This window comes from Ursus arctos, unplaced genomic scaffold (genome assembly GCF_023065955.2).
Source record: "Ursus arctos isolate Adak ecotype North America unplaced genomic scaffold, UrsArc2.0 scaffold_36, whole genome shotgun sequence".
NCBI classification, from domain to species: domain Eukaryota; kingdom Metazoa; phylum Chordata; class Mammalia; order Carnivora; family Ursidae; genus Ursus; species Ursus arctos.
The window spans coordinates 8,347,212-8,364,195 of record NW_026623050.1 but is presented as its reverse complement, the minus strand read 5'-3'; the positions used below and the strand labels follow the sequence as shown (position 1 = coordinate 8,364,195).

At 49.8% G+C, this 16,984-nt stretch overlaps 1 protein-coding gene and 1 long non-coding RNA gene across 2 annotated transcripts in view; one reads left to right on the top strand and one right to left on the bottom strand.

Moving 5' to 3' along the window:
- Positions 1-16,984, bottom strand: part of CAPN3 (calpain 3) — a 50,012-nt gene that overhangs the window by 9,766 nt on the left and 23,262 nt on the right. Inside the window, exons 2-13 of the mRNA XM_026479925.4 lie at positions 14,387-14,456; positions 12,503-12,621; positions 10,617-10,750; positions 9,724-9,892; positions 8,723-8,866; positions 6,768-6,851; positions 5,814-5,899; positions 3,578-3,655; positions 2,636-2,796; positions 1,399-1,568; positions 1,053-1,064; positions 150-358 (exon numbers count right to left, since the gene is read on the bottom strand). Of these exons, the coding sequence (XP_026335710.1) occupies positions 150-358; positions 1,053-1,064; positions 1,399-1,568; positions 2,636-2,796; positions 3,578-3,655; positions 5,814-5,899; positions 6,768-6,851; positions 8,723-8,866; positions 9,724-9,892; positions 10,617-10,750; positions 12,503-12,621; positions 14,387-14,456 (1,436 nt within the window). The remainder of the gene's footprint in view (positions 1-149; positions 359-1,052; positions 1,065-1,398; positions 1,569-2,635; positions 2,797-3,577; positions 3,656-5,813; positions 5,900-6,767; positions 6,852-8,722; positions 8,867-9,723; positions 9,893-10,616; positions 10,751-12,502; positions 12,622-14,386; positions 14,457-16,984) is intronic.
- The window catches only part of LOC113241995 (uncharacterized), a 45,909-nt gene continuing 41,541 nt past the window's right edge, over positions 12,617-16,984 (top strand). Inside the window, exons 1-2 of the long non-coding RNA XR_008957115.1 lie at positions 12,617-13,058; positions 14,596-14,650. This is a non-coding gene — a long non-coding RNA (uncharacterized LOC113241995). The remainder of the gene's footprint in view (positions 13,059-14,595; positions 14,651-16,984) is intronic.

Below are 16,984 nucleotides of genomic sequence, written 5' to 3'. Positions count from 1 at the left end.
CCAGTGGGTCAGGAGCAGAGGAAGAAGGGCCGCCTGGTCCACATATCCCAGGACTGCTACAGGACTGGTCCAGCTACCTCATGCCTCCAGTCTCTGGAACGGGCTGCATGGGCTTTTGGGGACAGGTGGGGAAGGGGGGTCTGACTCACTCAGAGAGGTTCCTCTTTTCAGAGAAGACCCGGAGGATGAATTCTCCCTCCTGGTGGGGCTCATAGGTGGAAGGCACAATGACGTACTCGCTGGGAGGCAGGCGGAAGCGCTCGGACACCTCTCGCATGTTGATGTAGGTTTTGCTCCTGGCCTTGGAGGCATTGTACAGGAAGAAGTCCTTCTGCAGGTGCTGCTTGTTCCCATGCATCTGACAGAAGAGCCAAGGGGTGGAGCTCCTTGAGAAGGATGGCCTGTCCTGATCACATTCCCCCCTCCAGGGGTCTCTTCCCAACTCCCTGGTCACCCAGGTCACAGTCATGACCTACCTACCTCCGACTCCCAAGGCCTCAAGTAGCTCAATATCCCTGGAGCTCCCTACCCCATTTCCTCCTCCTTTCCTGTTGTGATTCAGAAGTGAAGGTCAAGTCTATCATTCCCCCACTTACCGGAACTGCGGCTGGTCAGCTCCAAATCACCTCCAGGCTGGGGAATGACCCCAAGGAGGCAGGAGGGGCCTTGGCTGGGGTCTGAAGGAGGTGATTCCTCCAACCCAAAGAAGGCAGTCACCCTCAGAATGTGTGTCTGAGTGTGTAATTGTGAGTGCAAATGTGTATGACTATGAGCATGTGTGTGCGTGTGCGCGCGTGTGAGATGTGAATCTGAATGTGTGAGAGCAGGTGTGTAACCGTCTCTGGTGGGAAGGGAGAAAGGGCACATGGTGACGGTGACAGTCAGGAGGTCACCCTGAGGTACCCTCTCTGGAGTACATGACACAGGCAAGACCCTCCCCTATCATAGTCCTGCCCTCAAACCCCACCAGGAAGCTTCCCGACGTGCCACTGAGGGACACAGGACCCCCAGGCAATGCTGCACACAACTGCTGGCCACTGCCACTTCTATACCTCTTTGGGAACCTTGAGGAGAAACAGAAAAAGAAGATGCTCAGATTCTGTGGGTTTCACATCTGATCAGGGCTGACAAGTGCACAGGAAGGGAATACCAGCAACTGTGGAGTCAGTGCAGAAGCCTGATTGCCCACCTTCTACCTGGCCAGCCCCAGCCCCAGCCCCACTGCACCTCCCCCACCCTGGGTTTTTTCCCCTTGTGACAAATATCTAAGAGCTTCTGACACAAGTGGGCCTGATACCAGCAGTTCTGGGGGGCACGGAGTACTGGGGAAGCCCCCAAACCCTCCCCTCTGAGGAATGTATGTGTTTCTGGAGCCGAAGCTGGTCAGGAGCTGCACACCTCGTAGATGGCAAAGCCAATGGTGAAGAGGTTGGCCCCCAGCTTCCGGTCCTTCCGCCGGTTCTTCTGCATCAGGGCCACCAGGAAGCTGCAGATCACCTCCGAGTCGTCAGGGTCATCGTCCTCCTCCAGGAGCTTCAGACGGTACTGCGGGTTGGTCCAGAAAGTGTCTGTGCCCCCCAGGAAGGAAATGTACATTCGCAGCTGCCTCTCAGAGAAAGGGCAGGAAGAGGACTAAGACAGAGAGAACCTATTTCTCTCCTGCCTCTAGGTGCTCAATAAATACAGAAGGAGTGATTCAGGCATTTGTCCAAGGATGTGGGGAGAGCAGTGGGTAGCCTACACCTTCATACAGCTGGAGCCCACTGCGTGGCTGTGTGGCTCCCTCTCCCTCTCTGAACTGTGATGCTCGTTCTCTGCTGATGGCTTCCCTTTCCTCACCTGCCCTTGAAATGTGGTTGGTCCCTGGGACGTGGTCTTGGGCCTCTCTCCCACCCCACTGTTCTGCCCCCCTAGGCTGTCTGATCCACTTTTTAACTGTCCCTGCATAACGGTGATGTAGATCCCAGCCACCATCTCCATTTGACTCCCTCCCTCCTTCCCTTCCTCTCTCTCCCTTCTGTCTTCTTCCTTCTCTTCTTTCCATCCTCTCTTCCACAAATACATGTTGAGTTCTAATCCTATAATCAAGGACCATCCTATTCTGTGCATCCAGTTCTCTATGACACATCTTCCCCTGGATACTCTACGGATGCCTCAAACTTCCCACGTCCCCAGCTAAACTGCCCTCCCTACAAGCCCACAACCAACTCCACCAAAAAACCAACAACACGCTGAGTTTTGTCTCCTGTGTGTCTTATGTTGCTACCTTGACACCATCCCCTCAAGGCCCCCAAACTGGGAAATTTGAAGTCACTCTTCAGGGACTTCACTCAATTTTCGGCCCCGACCCTGCCCCCTTCCCTCCATCTCCGCTGCCCGGGACTTGCTCCGGCTTTCATCATCTCTGGCTTGCACCCCTGCAGTCGCTGCTAACTCTGTGTTCAGTCCCATCCTCAGCGTTATGAGTGCAGTATCGGTCCGACACGGTGTCCTGCTTAGAAGTTGTTATCAGCTCCCTACAGCACACTCCTCAGCATGGCCCTTTCCTTCTCGTGAAGCGGGGAGGGTTTCGTAAGATAAGATACACCTGGAACTTGTTCCGCTCGGACCCTCCCCCACCCCGAGCGTCTCCCACCTGGGAAGTTGCGGCAGCCTCCGGCAGAGCAGCCTCTCACCCAGCGGCCCTCATTCACAGACACCGTCCAGGTCTGCAGTTTGTCGGACTCCAGGGCATCAGCCGTGAGGTTGCAGATCTCCAGCTTTGTGAAATGGTAGATGAAATCGTCATAGGACATCCTGAGAGGTTGGAAGAGAGAGAGTCATATGGGAGATTGGGAGGTAAGACTCCGGGATGAGCGCAGCGCGATCAGACAGTTCAGACGAACTTGGGCACAGCCCCAGAGAGGACCCCGTCTCTCTCTTTAGGGTAAACACTGTCTGTTCTCATGTTTCCATCCCAAACTACCATCTCTTCCGGGAATGACTCAAACTTCTGTGTCCTTGATGGGAGAACTTGGCTGCATTTCAGTTCTCCAATGGAACCATGTCCCTCTGCCCTGGACCCAGGCACTGTGCTGGGCTCAGCAGAAAGAGAGTTTAGGAGAGGACAGACAACTAAGCAAGCAATTTTGAGGATGATGAGTCTCACTAATTAATCCCAGTCCTGGGCAAAACAGGGGGATCCTGAAGAAAGTTCCCTTTAAGCTGAGAATCGAGGGCCGAGTAGAAATGATCTGAGTGTGAGTCTGGCACCTGGGTGAGCAAAGTAGAGTTGCCTTGGCTCAGAAGACAGCTCTGCAAGGACCAGGGATCAAGTGGCTGGAGCCGCGTGCACCACAGAGGGGCACAGGTAAGGTAGGAGCCACATCATGTTGGCCTGGTCACAGGCTCAGTCATCACTGTGACCTGGCTCCTCTCAGAACCCCATCCTTGCTGGGCCTTGGACTGAAGGAGGAGAACAAGGCCCAGCTCTCCTGAGGGCTGGGGTCTTTGACTTCTTTCCGGGGACTGAGGTTTGAGATTTTAGCTCCCCACCTCATCCTTCACGCTTTGGGGTCCTCCTGAGTCCTGGACTCACCAGAACTCTCCATCCTCAGTGACCTGGTGCTGCAGACGGGCCTTCTCGGCTTTGTCCACAAAGCTCCAGTCCTTCCAACTGGAGGGAAAATACAGAAATTATGAAAGGAAGAAGAAGGGGAGGCCTGATGTAGGCTGGGGCAGGAGGTATCAAGAGAAATATGAAAAAGTTGAAAGAATGGCCCACCTCCAAATTGCAGCAAGCGTGATGCGTCAAAATGGAAATCTGATCTGATCCCCTCAGTGTAAAACCCAATAGTGGCTTCCCACCATCCACAGGAGTAAGACCTTAAATGGGTTTGTAAACACTTGATTCTTCTCTGGCTGAGGTTTTTTTTTTTTGGTTTTGTTTTTTTTTTAATCCCTCCTCACAGTTTAAAGGTTAAGAATTGAGCTCTGGAAATAGATTAACTGGATTCCATTTAGTTTTAGATTTTTTTTTTTTAAGTAGGCTTCATGTCCAGCAGGGAGCCCAACATGGGGCTTAAACTCACAACTCTGAGATTAAGACTTTAGCTGAGATCAAGAGTCTGATGCTTAACTGACTGAGCCACCCAGCCACCCCCCAGGATTCCATTTAATAATACCAGTACTAGCCGTGTAACCTTGGGCATGTCACTTAACCTCTCAGCGTGTTTTCCCAACTGCAATAGGGGAATGAGTATTATTGTCTACTCAGAGGGCTGCGATGAGCAATGAGTGAAATAATGCATGCAAAACTTTTAGACTAGTGCCTGCCCTCTAATAACTAACTGTCTGAGTTCTAAGAAAAAGACCAAGCATGCAAACATTTCCTTTCTCCTGCCACCCCAGGAAATAGCCTGGCTGCGTGTTTCTAAAGGCTGGCTGGTTTTCCACACTCTCCTCAGGAGGGAGGAAATGAAGCACATTTGTGTTTCAGGCAGGCTGAGGAGAATAAAGCGAAACTGGGTTGTCCTTAGCAAGGTAAGGGATTGAGGAAGGGCTTGGGGTCAGGGAATGCTCCAGGGGAAATGGAGGTTCCAGAGAACAGAAGGAGGACCCGGAGCAGGGAGGGTGGTCTCCTTGAGTGACCCAGAGATGGGCCCCACTTGTTAGCAGTCCCTGTGATGGAGGCATTGGCAGGATGTGGGTTAAGGCTGGACACCAAACTATGGGGCTGGAGAACACAGTGAGGGTCCCTGTGGGTGACCTGGACCAGCAGAGAGCCCAGGTGCCATGCTGCTCTCTTGGGCAACCTTTTTCCACTCTTCCTATCCCACCCGAACTAAGTGAGGGGCTCCCTCTTTGGGACCTTTATCTTATTAGTGGTTGTTCTGTCCTTCCCACTGGAACGTGACGTCTACAGGGGCAGGACCTATGTCTCCCTGTTCATTTCTAAGTCCCCGGGAGTTGTGTGGGACCTGCCACCTAGCCCCCCCGCCCCCCCACTGCTGAGGGAAGGAAGGCGGTGAATGTCTGCAGGAGGCAGTGAGAAGACGAGAGTCCGCAGAATACCCCAGTCTCTCCGGGGAGGCTACCTGTTCAGGGACTGTCCTCAGTGCCCAGCCCTGTGCCCGCTGCCCGGCAGGTGCTCAGTGACACTAAGTGAAGGTAGAGCTGAATGAACCAGCAGTGAATGTGCCCTGGGTGGAGGGAGCACAGGGGCTGAGGAGTGCACGCAGCTACCGAGTCCCGCTGTATCCTCCCGGGAATGAAAGAGCTCAACGGGCTGTCCTCCCCTCAGGGAGGCAGCTGGAAACCAGTGATTGGGGGCACTCTAAAAGCTTTGTAAATGTTTTCGAGCCATCATGTAACTTCCCCATGTTTGTTGTTTTCGCTGCACCCAGTTCGTCCCTCTCAGTGATAAGCGGCAAGCTTTTTCAGGGGGACCTCTTTATGGGCACAGCAAGGGAGAGGAAATCTTAGCCCTGGCTAGGCCCTCTCTAGCCCACCACAGAAGTGGTAACATTGTTCCCATTTTACAGATAAGGAAACAGGGAAGGGAAATCAGAGCCCTGCATTCACACTTCACTTCTATCTGGACCTAGAGCCCATGCTTTCTAGAATCTTCCCTTTCCAGCCAATGGCCATCAGTGAGGTCTTTGGATCCCTAGCTCCCTGGCTTCTCTGTGGGCCCTTCCCTGGAGCCCACATCCTCTCTTCCCCTCTGCGGATCATGGGTCTTGAGGGTAATTTTAGACGAAGCATTTGTAGTACTCTTGTGGTGTGGTATCCAACACAGCCTGGCCCCGGGCTCTGCGGGCCGCCTCACCTACCCATCACTCCAGGAGCCGTTCCACTCCACCTGGCCCCAGGGGTTCCGCAGCCGCACCAGCTTCACTTTCTCACCCTTGAACAGAGCCTTGGACAAAGAGAAAAAGCTCTCTTGCTCTGGGCCTTTCTGGAAAGGGGGTTTTCTGTCTTGCCCTGAGGGCTAGGATGGGGACAGGGAGAGAATCCTGTGCAGGGGCTGTCCTGCCTGGTCCTGGTCGAGGAGACTAATCAGAGGCTCTCTGTGAAATGGCAGAGGGAATGTCTGAACCATAGGCCTGAGTCTGCAGAGGTCAGGGGTTCACTGTCTATTAGAAAGTGATTTTCCTGGCCATTATGAGCTTTGGGACAAGGGGTAGGGTGTACACTGTAGGGCTGCTCAAGTACACGAGGTGTCTCTGTTTGAATTAGAAAAAAAAAACCACCCCTGCTGGCTGAGGAACTACAGACAAATGACCCCCATAGGTGGACCAATTAGAAAAATGTGGCCCTTCCTCCAGTCTCTGCCCATCCCTGTGGATGGGGCACCGACTGCCCAACTGTGCACAGTGGTCCTGACAAGTTTCCTGTCTCCAGCCAAATGTGCCAGGAGGAGCAAAGTAGTGTAACCGTTCAACTCCCAGAGAGCAGGAAACACGAGAGCCCATGAAAGAAATTTCATAAAACCAAAAAGCGATTTCTATTTGTTCCCTGGAAACAGGAAACTAAGTCCCAAATAGTTGGGGAAACTGCCATCTTTAGCACTAAAAGCAAAGATGATCTGAGCACCACCTTGTGGCAAGATCCGTCTCTCCCTGTCCCAGGGGCCCCCTCCAGCCACAGGCTCTGGACCCAGACCTTGAGCAGAGCCCCCGAGAGGAGGCCAGGTCTGCAGAGGTGAAAGGGGCCCAGGAAGCTAAGTCCTGACTTCAGGAGGCGACCCAAGTGGCTCCCACGCCTGCCCGTCCCACCAGCCTCACCTCCTCCAGCCCAGTGACTGAGTAGGCATGGCCCTTGACTAGCCCGCAAGCCATTCTGGTTTCATACTGAACCGGAACAATGGTCTGTGGAGCAAAAACCAGACAGCCTGTCAGGGGTCAGATGGCGGAGGTTCTGCTGCCTCAGAGACGAAGTGCACATGAGATAGCCTTCCCGGTTCTGCGAGGACAAGGACGAGTCCACGCTCTGAAAGGGGGCCTCCCGGCCATGCGAGCACCACTGCTGGCCCTTTTGGAGAGGCAAGGAGACACAGCCCAGACGACTGGTTTCCCTCAAGCTGGTTGCCCCGAAAAGGTCTGTTCTGACCATCGGAGATCCACGTGAGGCCGGGACAATACTGAGGTAGGTGAGAGGACGCCTGCCCCTCCTTTCTGGATCTCTTGGGGTCTTCAAAGGAGGAGCAGGGACCAAGGGAGGCTGCCTGGGACCCAGGCTCCCCCTTCCCCTGAGCCCACCCAGAGGTGATTCTTCCCGGAAGAGAAAGGAAGTGAGAAAAGAGATTAGACGAAACATATAGGCCTAACCTCCTTTCTGTATATCCCCTCACCTCCTCCAGACCCACGGAGAACATGATACTCAAGAAATCAAGAGTCACAGAGCCCAGGGAGGGAATTTGGAGGAGGCCAGAGGCGAGTCCTGCTCAGACATGACTCAGCCTATGGGGGCAGGGGAAGCTCTTCCATTTGCAGAAACCCCCAAGTGGCCGCCCCAGGAGATGCTCGGCAGAGGGGTAGGCTCTCTAACGCCCAGTGAACCCTAGGCCGTATCTCTGTGACTTCATGTTGCCTGTTAATGTGACCGCTTTAAGAAGAGCTTCAGAGGACATGCTGGGCTGTACAACTCGTGAGCCTTTTCAAGCTCCGGGATGAGCCAGGGTTTTTTGGCATCGTAGCCTCTTTCACATCTCAGTCCTTATGGAACCCAGACCATGCTGAATAGAAAGGGATGGGGCAGGAGATCCACACATCCCTCAAGTCTGGACCAGGGAAACCACTTGGAACGACTCCTTTGGCATTACCCATGCACACCTAGCAATTCCTCCACTGGCCAGTCTGTCCCAAAGGGTCATCACAATGCACACAAGGACATATCTCTTACGATATTCATGATGGCATTTAAAAATAATAGCCAACACAAGACATAGAAAACAGTCCAGTTTTCCAATAATAGGGTATTGGGTTAATAAATGATAACTTATCTGTATGTCGGCATACTGTGCAGCCACTAAAAAATGTTTTAGGAGACACATTAACAATATAATTCATATTGGTACATTAAGAACATAAAGCTAACTGAAAAAAGCATAACTGCAAAGAGGTACATAGAATATAAGATTTTTAAAATAAACATTTAGATGAGCTATATGCAAAGAAAAATCCTAGATGGACGTATACTAAATACTTAGAGTTACTACCTTTAGGTGTTAGAGAATGTAGGTTAATTTTCTGTATGGCTCTGTCAGTATTCCTCAGTGAATGTGCATTACTTCTGAAAGTACTAGAATATAAGCTCCGTGAGGGAAGAGACTATTCTAGTGAACAAAAACTATTTTGTTTGTTTACTAGGAGAGTGTCTGGCACTTAGTAGGAGCTCAATAAATATATGTTGAATGAACAAGTGAATGAATTAGAAGAGGAGATGTATTTTTAAAAATAAGTGAAGTCTCTCTTGTATTTCTGCTTGTTAATTTGTTAGCAGAGAAACTGCCAGGAGCACAGGGTATGAAGGAACTCCCGCAGAGATTCCCTCCAAATCCCGTCTCTCCCACCTTCTTCAGGAGCCTTGGATCGGGCAAGTTATTCCCACCCACACCCTCGGAAGGCCCATGCAGAGGTCAGTGTGTAAGGCCCCGGCTGTTGAGGGGAGTCTAACAGCAGTAGGCTGGGTCATGCAGGTCGGAGGGGTGGGCAGTCCTGACAATTGGAGCTGTACACACCCGGGTCGGTCTGTCCTCTGAGCCTCTGGGGACGAGGTCTGAGTCCCTGAATTGCGAGTTATCCATATTCCTCACCATCCGTGCAATCAACTCCCCCATTTTCAGTCCAGAAGGAGAGGTTCCATAGGTCATGTTTGTGCCATCCTGAGGCCCGATGGGTGAGGGCCAGGGACAGTCCAGGAGAAGGAGCCAGAGCAAACAAGGGAGGGTGATAGAAAGGGAAGGAGACAGAAAGAAGGGAGGGGACAGACAAGGAAAAGAGGAGAGAGAAACAGCGTGAATGGAGACAAGATGGAGAAAAGTGATACAGAAAGAAAATGTTCATCTATGGTTGTTTAACGCTAGCTGATCTTCCCATGCTTTTGGACCCCTTTGGAGTATGGGGAAAGGAAGGAAATTCAGGAATTTAAATTGGGCCCTTTCCTCAGCGATGGAAAGAGCCAAGACTATTACACACTAAGCCGCCTCCAGGGAAGGCGTGTCTCCTAAAACTTAGGAGGCCTGGCCACTCTACCATCTCCTTCCCTTGGCCCCAGTCTCTGTTCGCACCACTCTGTGGCACTGAGACCGTGCCTGCAGGCCAAGCTTCTCCCAGATTACAACGCAAAGCCCACATCCTAGGAGAGACAAGAGCAAAGCTCAGTGACTGGGAGGCTGTCTTGGGGAATGGCAGGTTCTGGTCCAGAACCAGATATGTGGCCAGCTTAACTGGGCCATGCTGGGGCTGAGCAGTACTGACCACAGGAGGCCGGTGCTGATGCAGGCCTCTGGACCTATTTCTACCTGAAGTCTGGGGTTTGGAATATCTTTGCCCTATTTCTTTGGTGAAAATCCCCAGGAACCCTTCTTCCTGGAGAAATTTTCAAAGTTGAGAGCCAGTTCCTGCTTCCTAAAACAAAATATCCACCCAAAATATCCCCGAGGAAAGCCCTACACTGCTCTTCATCATGTGACCCGATAGCCGGCTGCTCCCTGCCCTGCACCCCACACCCCAGACTTACGTCAATGGAGCAGCCCATGAGGGAGCCTCTCTCGATGGCTTTCTTCATGATCTTGTACATGTCTCTGGGAGCATCCTTGATCTCAAAAAACTCTGTCACCCCTCCTGTGAAGTCCTCCATGGCCTCTGTAGTGTTCCCACCTTTCAGAGCCTCATAGGAACCATGGAGCCTTGGAGAGAGAACGAAGACCAATCCGAGGTCACAGGGTTCCAGGTGCCATGTCACCAGAACTTTACTCTCGGGTCCTGTAATGTTTTCTTATCTAATTCCCCAACAACCCTGTAAGCTAATGGGATAGATGCTATGATTTCCTTTCTTCACATCGGAGAAACTGAGCTCCAGAGGCAAAGTGGCTTACCCAAGGCCCCAGGGACCCAGAAGCACCAGGACTGGAACCCAACTATTCCCACTTCCTGATAGTTCTCTTTCCACCATACCCTAAACCCTAAGGATGGGTTCCATTAGAGCCATTAGTAGTAGGTGGGGTGGAGCTTCCAAGTTGAGAGACAATGAGACTTTATTAATATACTGTAAGATCATGAAGTTGAGCCAAGCAAGGCCCTGGGATGTGAGCTTCAGAGATGTAATGCTCAGGTCCAAGACTTGCAACACCAACCTTTGATTCTGAAGGCAGAATGAAACTGCTCGCTATGGGAAGTTAAATCTAGAGATTCTCTACACGTTTTCATTCTGCCCTTAAATATAGTGTTTTTAGTTAGAGTCATTGCTGCCTGGACCTGATCGTCTCTGACTTTGGGTCACAGTCGAACACACACACACACACACTCACATATACGTGCACGCACAAATGCCTCCTCTTGTGACAAGACTTCAGCTGGATTTTGCAGCCCCCCACCTGTAGCCCTGCCTCCCACCCTCAAGTGTTGCCTTACTTTGCATAAGCCTTCTCCAGCAGAGCACTCCAGAATTCGTTGCGGTGGTTGGATTTAGTGAAAACCAGCTGATCGTTGTAAGTCGGCAGGCAGTCATCAATAACCACGTCCACCCAGTCTCCATAGCGCCAGAACTGCACAGAAGCATCAAGGACACACTCACGTCGTCAGATCACTTTTGGGAAACGTATCTCTACTCCACATTCCTTAGAGTCTCTTTGACCCCAAAGCAGTCCCATTTCCTCCGCTTGGCCCCTTGATGCTCGTTCATGCTCTTTTGGGTTTGGGGTGTGTGTATCTTTCTCTAACTAGACTGTGAGTTCCTTGGGGGCAGAAAGTGAGGTACCTACCACGTGACCTCTTCCTCACAGTCCAGCCCAGTCCCGGGGATGGCAGGGGCTCCGTGCATATCTGAGGACTTGAGAGGTTCATTCTCCTGCCCGTAGGTCTGGAGTGGGCTCTGCGTATTCTATGTGAGGTATTTTAGCTGATCCTAATGTGCAGCCAGGCTTGAGAACTACTGGCCTGGTGGGTGACATATTGATTTATAGATTTCTTGCTGACAAACAAGGTAGAAATTGCTGCTGAAGAAGAAAGGTGGACAGGGAAGAGGGAAGTGTCCCAGAATATACTCTGGCCGTAACAGGAATGTTGTCTAATAATTTCAGTTCTGCATGTTGTTCTTTTTTTTTTTTAAGGTTTTATTTATTTATCTGAGATAGAGCACAAGCTGGAGGGAGAGGGAGAGAATCTCAAGCAGACTCCACGCTGAGCACAGAGCCTGATGCGGGGCTCCATCTCACACCCTGAGATCACGACCTGAGCCGAAACCGAGTCGGAGGCTTAACTGACTGAACCACCCGGGCACCCCTGGATGTTGTTCTTTCTTGAACACATCAGTTTTAACTGAAGAGGGCCAATTTCCTTCTAATGACATTTTCTCCCTTATTGAAAAGAGGGCAAAAAATCTATCTGGTCTTCATACATATGGCCCTTGGAGCATAAGACCCTTTAAATATCAGAGGGAAGCTAGCAGCTTGATGGCCTGGGAAAGAAACAAAAATGAGGGTCTGGCTGCCTTACCCACACTCAGGGGGCAGCAGGACCGTGAACCTGAACCTGATCAGAGACCTTTCCTGAGGCCTTCAGAGCCGAGGTGCAAGGTCAGCAGGTATATCAGCTGATGATTCAGGTCAGTGCCAGCACATTAGGAGCTTCCGGGGCTGGGAACAGAGTGATAGAACCCCAGCCTCTGCTGGATCCCCACGTGTGGAACTCACTTCGCTTCTGGGCCAGCACCAGGATTTGGCTCTCTGACAGGACAATTTGGACCTAGAAAATTTCCATTGGTTTAATTGAGTCTGCAAACAAAAGACTCATTGAGGGGAAAAACCAGAAGCCTGGTCCCCAGATTGACCAGACTGTCCTTCCAGGGCCTAGAAAAGGTGAGTGCAAGACTCCATATAGACCCACCTTAAAGGGCAACAAGAAAAGGAGCCATAGTCACGCAGTGTGTTTCCTGTGTGAACTAAAGGGCCCTACGAATTCCCAGCGCTAACATCTTAGGGACCTACTTGAGAAGGGCCACGGGTAATAACACAGCAGCCAGCCAGCTGGAGAGGCAAAAATAGATCCACAGGCCAGCAAACAGGATGTCTTCCTGCCTTTCTGGGGCATAGCGGAAGGTGGGGGGTAGGGGACGGGCTTAGGGGGCAGAGATAAACAACTGCTTCCTCACAGGCCTGAGGCCTTAAGGGGGTCACTGCCCACAGCCAAGGCTGGGAGGGTGGGTGGAATCTTCCTGAAGCTGCTGGGAAGTGAAGGTCAGGAGACCGGGGGTGGGTGGACAGCAGCTGGCCCTCTTAACTACACTCCAGTTACCTCACCTGGAAGTGGAAGATCCCTGCATAGTTTTCGGTGAAACTCTGATCGTGGGGTATGACTCGGAAAAGCAGGCGCTCATTCAGGGTCAGGCAAGCAATGGCTGCGAGAAACCAGCAGTCCCCTGCAAGCAAGTACAGGGCACAGGTTACTTCCAGGGAAGAAAAAGACCCGATCCCAGCTGACGCTTCTATGTCTCTGCCGAACGAGTTTACTTAGTGTTCACTGTCCTACTTCCAGAGGTATCGACCCAGAACAGTTGGCTAGCGGTCCCTTGACAATTCGGTCAGGGTAACTTACTCCCTTCTGACTGGTTTTCCTGAAGGCTGGAGGCAATTTCTCCATCTGTAATATAAGCTCACTTCCTTTTTGGACCTCAGGGAAGACAGAGCAGTAGGTCAACACTGGGTCATTCTTCCTAACACCCGTATGAAATCTGCACTGCCCGTATCTTTGCAACGTGAGTGCATTTCCCGCCTCGGGGCAGGCTGAGCGTCTGAGAGCCATCGGCCAAGCCCATTGGTACTGGAAGGAAAGCCAGGCATCTGACGATGGAATGAGGTGGGGATATTTTCTTATTCCTGAACTTCCGGCAGAGTATGTGTGTAGTCATTTTGCTGTGTGTGTGTGTGTGTGTGTGTGTGTGTGTGAGAGAGAGAGAGAGAGAGAGAATGCCCAAGGTGCATGCCTGCTACACTGACAGTCACAGGGCTGCCCTCTAAGGATGGGTTAAGTTCTGCGAGGCCTTTGTTGTTTTTTATTTTTTTTTAAAGATTTTATTTATTTATTTCTTTGACAGAGAGACAGCCAGTGAGAGAGGGAACACAAGCAGGGGGGAGTGGGAGAGGAAGAAGCAGGCTCCTAGCGGAGCAGGGAGCCCAATGTGGGGCTCGATCCCAGGACCCTGGGATCACGCCCTGAGCCGAAGGCCGACACTTAAGACTGAGCCACCTAGGCGCCCCAGGCCTTTGTTTTTTGTTTTGCTGTGTGGCTGTGATGGCATCCTTGAGGCTGCAGAGGGGAGACTCAGAGCTGCCAGCAGCCCTCCTCCCCACCCTGTCCCCCCCAGAAGAAGCAAGCCTCTCCTTTGAAACAGTTTCTGTTAGAAGGTCCAGACGATGAGCTTGCCCAGGGCTCCGCAGGCAGCCCGCCCCTGGGTGCAGGAACCCAGATATTGGAAACCTCCTTGGCCTCTCTTTCTGGGGCCAAATAAGCCAAATTCGTTTCATTTGGTCTTGGGTGCTCTTTCCCCTCAAGTTTTAAACTATGTCTATTGGTGTTCTCTCCAACTTTGCCTCACAGAGCTTTCCCGAGGTCCACACCAAAGAGAACACTTCCTGAGAGGAAGGTCTGCTGGAAGAGCCAGCTAACCTCCCAGACAGAGCACGGGACCGCATCCCCGTGGCAGCTGTTATCTTTGGGGAAAGGCTGCTTTCCTATGGAGCGATGCTGGGGCAATTTAAACAAGAGATTGAGTGACAAGTGCACTTTCTGCGTGCCTAGGGATTCCATGCAGATTCAGGGGACGTGCTTGGTGCGCAGTTCCAGAGCTCTCTTTTAAGGGGGTGGGTACCGTTAAAGCAGGGCTTCTATCTTGCGGGGTGGGGTGTGCAAGTGTCCTTGAGACTCTAGGGAGGATGCTGTGGAACGAGGCATAGCTCCCGTGACCTGAGGCAAAGAACTGATGAGAGATGTGGGGGGAACGGAAAGTAGATGAAGATATCACCAGCACATAGATACAAGTACGGAAGTAGTATTATAAAAACCTCCTCCCAAAAATGCATTCAGAGCAAAAACAGATTATTGTCCTTTTACTTCCTGTAAAGGAACCACACTTTTAATCAGCCCTTGATTGTTTGGCTGGATAGGACCCCAGGGGACTTGCCTACCTAGATCTCCTTGACAGATGTCAGTTCTGTTGGCTCCACCAATGATAAATCGGGGATTCTCACAAATTTCCTGTGAAACAGAAAGGAAATAACGACAGTAGTAGGAGCTATTGTTTATTGAGGCCCATTAGGTAATGTCGCACTGACATCCCACAGTTAAGCCCCCAGAAACAGCCTGTGAATTGGATACTATCATTCTTATTTTTCAGATAAGGAAACCAGGGCTCAGAGAGGTTAAGGAACTTGCCCAAGGACACACAGCTGGTAAGTGGTGGAAGCCAGAAACATGCCTCCTTTTCCCATTGTTCTACATTGTTCCCATACACTGACATACTCTCTGCGTAAGAATGTACCTTGAGTTAGGGCAGTGTCGTTACTGTAACATCTTTGGCAAGGGACAGCAGAAAGCATGGCTGTTTCCTTTTTCTATGCCAGGAAAATAAGTGCAGGAAGGAAAATAAAGATCTTTCTTGCCAAGATGTGGTAACATAGATATTTAGAGTCAGCATATACCCCAGGGTCTGTAGGACTTGAGAACTGGGGAGAGCAGAGTAAATTTGCTGTGGGCCTTGCAGGCCCCCTGGTCAGTTGAGGGCATATATATATATATATATATATATATATATATATGCCCTCATATATATGTATATGCCCTCATATATATATATATGCCCTCATATATATGAGGGCTTGAACTCACAACAGGGTGCCCCGAGGGCACATTTCTTTACTCAAGCTAACCCAGTACGCACGGCCCAGCAGCTTTCAGTCCGCTACCACACATTATGTGCAGCCCAACAGTGGCCAACAGAGGGTGCTCTTGTTTTTTTTCTATGTCTTAGGGTTTTTTGTTTTTTAAATTTTGTTATTGTTATATTAGTCACCATACAGTACTTCATTAGTTTTTGATGTAGTGTACGCTTTGTTTTTTAACTTCGAAAATTCTGAAATAATTGCAGATTCTTTGTTTTGGTTTTAACGCCATTCCTCAGAGCCTGAAGAAGTCTTGCTGTCCCTGTGACCCAGCCCTCCCTCGCTGTCTCTCTCCCCGTGCCACCCCCATCATGACAACTCAAAATACCCGAGTGAGTTGCAGCTCCCTGTACTCAGGGGTCTCTCCCTGCTCCTGGATGGAATGTCTTGCTTAGATCATACCACATGCACCTTCTGTCTGAAACTCTTAATGCAATGGAAGGATAAACCCCAAACAAGAATTCTTAAAAAGATAACCTGTAGGGGGAAGGAGAGAATAAGGTAGTGGGAATAGGGATGGAAGCAAAAGTGAATATAACTGAAAAGAGTTTTGACTTAGGAACCAAGTAAATTTGTACATAATTAAAAGCCAACAGTGCCTGGCTGCTCAGTCCATAGGGTGTTGCTACTCTTGATCTCAGGGTGGTGAGTTCAAGCCCCAAGTGGGGCATGGAACCCTACTTTAAATAAATAGCCAAAATTAAAGGAAAAACCAGTTTAAAAAGCAGTCTATAAAAGCTGAAAGCAACTTGAAGCAAAGGAGCCTAGCTGCATATCAAGTTGGTGGCATGACCGACCACACACATAAAAAGAATTACTTCAAGTGACTTAAAATATAATATTTTGATTCTTTATTCCTTTTGGGATATATCCTAAGGTCAAAAACCCAAACCATAAAGAAATATGAATCATAAGAAATAATAATAATAATGTCATTATTTTAAAACTTTGACATGTATGCTACATGATAAATAAGAACTTATATTAACGTCATTAGGTACCAAGATTTTTTTACCATAAAAATATGTAAAATTATAAAATCAAATAATTTAAGTAACAACTCTGCAATGTTAAAGTTGAATTAGATATATAAATATAAATCATGATTTATTTTTTTGCTAAGAAAATATTTCCTATCTCTCTGCATTAAAAACAACTAAACAACCCCCATCAAAAAAATTCCCCCCAAAATCTAGAAGTAGTAACAATCTGGTAATAAAGAGAACATCAACATCCAGAGTGTGTGTGTGTGTGTGTGTGTGTGTGTGTGTGTTTTTAAGATTTTATTATTATTTTTATTTATTTATTTATTTATTTATTTATTTATTATTATTATTATTTTTTAAAGATTTTATTTATTTATTCGACAGAGAGAGACAGCCAGCCAGAGAGGGAACACAAGCAGGGGGAGTGGGAGAGGAAGAAGCAGGCTCATAGCAGAGGAGCCTGATGTGGGGCTCGATCCCACAACGCCGGGATCACGCCCTGAGCCGAAGGCAGACGCTTAACCACTGTGCCACCCAGGCGCCCCTATTATTATTTTTAAAGTAGGCTCCTTGCCCAATGTAGGGATAGAGCCCCCAACCCCGAGACCAAGAGTCACATGCTCTACAGACTGAGCCAGCCAGGATCCCCCAGATTGTGGTTTTTAAAAACCACTTCCCACAAAGAAAACGTAAAACTCATTATTCCAGATAAGACTCCTTCCTCTTTTTAAAATTTTTATTATTTTTTAAAAGATTTTATTTATTTATTTGAGAGAGAAAGAAAGAGAGAACAAGCAGTGAGGGAGAAGCAGACTTCCTTCTGAGCAGGGAGCCCAAAATGGGGCTCAATCCTAGGACC